The following is a 4382-nucleotide window of genomic DNA, read 5'->3' as shown; positions in this document are numbered from 1 at the left end:
CCATCAGATGTAGAAAGATGTTCCACCATCAGATGAATGTATCTCCACCAACTGGCTCCTCTGGTCTCTGGTTCTGATCCGTGCTGCATCTATTCATTGATCCAGTAGGATGGGTTCTCCTTCAGTCTCTCTGAGGAAACTCTGGCTGCAGTTCACCTGAAGCTCTCTGGATGGTTCCTGCTGGTCTCTGCTGAGTCAGAACCAGGAGGAGGATGGTTCTGGTTTTAAAGAACATGTCTAGTGTTTGTGACACAGCGAGACGTGTGGGATGAAGTCATCTGGATGAAGTTTCCTGAGCTCTGGATTCTGAAGCTCATCACAGACGAGCAGTTCAGGGACTGTGTGAAAGCTTCAGGTCAAAGGTTCTGTGTGTGGTCAGGCTGTCGTGCTGTTGATAATGTGATTTGTGAGTTTGAGGGTGAAAGACGGGTGAAATGGTGAAACGCTGTGTGGCCACCTTCATGTTCTGCAGAGCAGCCAGGCTCTCCAGGGTGGACGCCATGTCAGCGATCTTCTCCAGACGCCTGCAGAAAGCCTCAAACCGCCCAAAGATGTAGTTCTCACTGAGAAGAAGAGCAGAGAGAGGAGGTTGAGGCGACGCCGACCTGCTGCAGGACCCTGAGGATCGGAGCACCGGCTACCTGAAGTCAAACTGTCGCTGCTCAGGCTTCTCTCTCAGTTGATCTCGGACGCTCTGGAAGCTCCTCTGATACGCCACCTTCAGGTGGCAGCAGTCGGAGATTCTCTGCAGCAGCACCGGCCTGCACACAGACACACGCTGGTTGGTTTCCAACAGGTGGAGCAGCATCCGGCCAGCAGCAGCTGGCAGGAGGCCGGCCTGCCGTCCTACACCATCCCTCATCTCAGATCATTCCTGCTCCCATCCTGCTCCCCTACAACGTCCCGGAGTTCATAAAGACCGGTGAGGCACGCGGACTGGAGGTTCTGTTTCTGAATAAACTGAAGTCTAACCTTTGTGATGTTTTGAACGGGGTCTGGTTCGGTGGACGTCTGATGGATGAGTGTAGAGAAGAAACAGAAGAAAGCTGAGCCTGAAATCTAACACATTTCAAATGAAGTCTGCAGAAAACCCAATGAAGCTCAAACAGGGAACATTTAAAGGAGCTCTTTGTGCTGCAGGAGTCGCAAAAACCACAAGAGGCGCTGACACCAAGCTCTCTGCACACGAATGACTGGGACCTTGTTTCCTGAAGGCGGAGCTTCAGGCGCTGCTCTCCACAGGTGAAGGCTCACGCTCTTGCTGTCAACGACTTAGAACTCTTTAGAACCCTCACAGTGGGTCTGCTTGGATTCACTGATGGTTTAAAATAAACTGAAAGCGGACCAGATGTTTCATGTCCGTCAAGTTTCTGTTTTATGTGTGTACACTTTATGTCTTTCCTGTTTTATTTTGAAAGCACTAACCTGTCGTAGATGTACTTCCTGCCCCCGTCTCGTCACACCTGCTCCCTGATGGCCCGCCCTCACCTGGTTCCCATCCTCCCTCATGTCACCCTGTGTGTCTCACAGTCTTGCTGGACTTCACGGTCCTCGTCCCAGCGTTTTCTCATCGCCGTAGTCTGTTTGTTACGACCTCGTTTCTGTTTTTGACCTCCGCCTCTTTGGACCCCTCCGCCCGTCGGACTGACCTCCTGTGTACCGAACCTGACCGGGAATAAACCTGCCTTCTTGCCTGGACCTTTGTGTCCACCTGTTCTGATCCGTGTGAGTTCTTGACCAGATGTTTCTTTGATTTACGTCTCTTTAACCCTGCTTGCTGCCTCCAGCACCAGCTCTGGGCATGGTGAACAGTCTGGACCTGTGTGGCACCGCCGGTGCAGTCCGGTCCGGTCCCGTACCTGCTCAGGTCCCAGAGGCGGCTCACGCCCTGCGACAGGTGGCTCCTGCAGGTGGCGATCATGTGGTTGGAGACGCTGAGCAGCAGGGCGGTCATCCTGTCTGAGGTGTTGTAGTGCTGCGAGACGCTGTGGATCATCCGGATGCTGCTCATCAGACTGGGAACGTGCTGCAGCGTGCTGGTCTGTGAGAGCAGGAGAGCCTCCAACCAGTTAGACCAGCGCCGACCTCACACTGCCCACCACCGTTACTGATGCAGGGGCCCTGCCTTTACCACAGACTGTATAACAGATGGACGTAGCTGCCGTGACGTCACCCGTTGGTTTCTGCACTGAGAACATGAAGCCAGGGTTTTGCTACTTCCTGGTTGACATCATGGATTTTAGGAGCCAGTGACACAAAAATCGTGGGAGGGGGGGCGGAGCCATAGGAGCAGCGATTGGTCAGATGGATTGAGAGGCGGGCCCTCTCTGCCCCGCCCACATTTACCGCCTTCTGCTGGCTTCATCTGTATGGTCGCTGCCGACTGTCAATCAAGCCAGCCACGCCCCTTGACCCGCAAAATGTTGACGATGTTTTAAAAATTCAGTATTGATTTATTTTCAGATTGGCCACCTGATCTCTGGATCTGACCATGAAAACTCTTATATGTAAACAATCCTGAGCTGGAGGAATGCAGTATTTGGTGATCTGTGATCACTTCTTTTCCAGTTCCAGTCTATGGGAGCCAGGGCTTTGTGGAGCCAGCAGCTAGTGGACGTAGTGATGCTGCAGGTTTCTGACACTTCAGGTTGGCTTCATGTTTCAGGGCCGGTTGCTACGTCCATCTGTTATGCAGACTATGACCTTTATGCAGCCAGCTGCACGTTTTAACCATCTCATTTGCACAGTGGTTTAGAGTACGTGTTAATATATATATTTAAATATATTATATTGTGAAGTATTACAAGCTGCGTAATTAACGACATTGTAGCGCCCCGAACTTAACATTTAAATGTAGGACGTAAAGTTGCAGAGAACATTGTTGGTTCTATAATATCACAATATTATTATTTTACTTTATTTTATGACTATTTTGTGTTTCTTCTGGCAACGGGAGAAGAAATAATTCGCAAAACTGTTCATATGGAAATCTTTGTGTTCTTTTTGTTCTCCTGCTTTTTCTTTCTTTGTGTATATTCTTATATAATTACTGATTCTGTGATCAAACAGTTTGTGTGTAAATGTTGACATTTAAATTAGTCATGTAAAAAAAGAACGTATTCCCTGAAATAAAATAAAAATATTTTAAGCTGTAAAGTATCAGGCCTGGTGTTTGCTTTATTGAGGTAAATCTGCATAACTAATGATGTGGTGGAGTTTTAACTGAAGTCTTTCAATGAGTCAGCTACGATTTCTAAATAGACATGATATATCTTTCAGAATATATAAACTGTAGGACCTTAACTCTAATATTTAAATTGTAGAAATAAAATAGAAAACACAAGAAAATTAATGAAATCCATAAAAATGAATGTATTGTGGAGCGTTCACACTAACATTTAATTTACTTGGTTAATCTGCATATTTGATGTAATTGCAGGGTCTTAACATTAATATTTAAATTAGCTCGGTACTTTTTAAGATTTATCCAGTTTGCCTTTTCACTGACATTTTTAGAAAAAGTCACAGAAATATTCAGATGCACAAAGTCCACAAAGTCAAACAACGACTCAGGTGCTTCCACAGCAGAGTCGGCCCTTTACGGCTGCACGTGGTGAGAAGAGCTGCCGTGAAACGTGAGCGTGTGGTGAAAGCACAACCAACAGGAAGTCGAACAGCGGGTTTTTACCAGAGTGCATTTCCCCAGCGGTCCGAAGAACCTGTCCAGGGTGGACAGATACCTCACGTTGTCCTTCGCCTCGTTGGCCACCACAGTGATGTCCGCATCCTGACAGTCAACAAGGCAGCCAGTCATCACACTGTCACGTCTCCAAACGAAGCTCAACTACGAGTCTAAACAGTCGCTTAAACCGCCGCTGTTGGGAAGCTCACCAGCTCTCTCCAGGCTCGAAGCATCCGGGACTTGGCGACCTGCAGAACTCCCAGAGTCCTTTTCACCTGAGGACGCTTCACTTCCTCCATCAGACTGACACACACACACACACACACACACACACACACACACACACACACACACACACACAGAGAACAGATGTGAAGTCAGGACATGAGGTTAACGAGTCAGACAGAATGAGACAATCTAATGCAGTCTGTCAGATTAGACAGGATCAAGAAACAGGTTGACTTTTGGCAGCAGAAGAAACACGATTAGGTGACTATTGATCAGTCTGAAGTTCCACAGACGGCCCACTCAAAGTCCTGAACATCTCTGGAGTCCAGTTAAACCCATCATTAAGACATGGAAGGACTATGGACCATGAGGAGATCTGACTAGAGCAGGACGTCCTCAGAGACTGAGTGACCGAGCAAGAAGGAGACTAGAGAGGGAGGCCACCAGGACTCCTATGACTCCTCTGAAGGAG

At 48.1% G+C, this 4382-nt stretch overlaps 1 protein-coding gene across 1 annotated transcript in view; it reads right to left on the bottom strand.

Moving 5' to 3' along the window:
- Positions 1–4382, bottom strand: part of dnah5l (dynein, axonemal, heavy chain 5 like) — a 77617-nt gene that overhangs the window by 61580 nt on the left and 11655 nt on the right. The window contains exons 11-15 of the mRNA XM_008295638.1: positions 3892–3985; positions 3689–3787; positions 1860–2041; positions 642–761; positions 458–563 (exon numbers count right to left, since the gene is read on the bottom strand). Coding sequence (XP_008293860.1) covers positions 458–563; positions 642–761; positions 1860–2041; positions 3689–3787; positions 3892–3985 — 601 coding nt within the window. The remainder of the gene's footprint in view (positions 1–457; positions 564–641; positions 762–1859; positions 2042–3688; positions 3788–3891; positions 3986–4382) is intronic.

The sequence above is a fragment of the Stegastes partitus genome, unplaced genomic scaffold (genome assembly GCF_000690725.1).
Source record: "Stegastes partitus isolate 25-593 unplaced genomic scaffold, Stegastes_partitus-1.0.2 Scaffold1062, whole genome shotgun sequence".
NCBI classification, from domain to species: domain Eukaryota; kingdom Metazoa; phylum Chordata; class Actinopteri; family Pomacentridae; genus Stegastes; species Stegastes partitus.
This window is presented reverse-complemented; position numbering and strand designations above follow the sequence as displayed.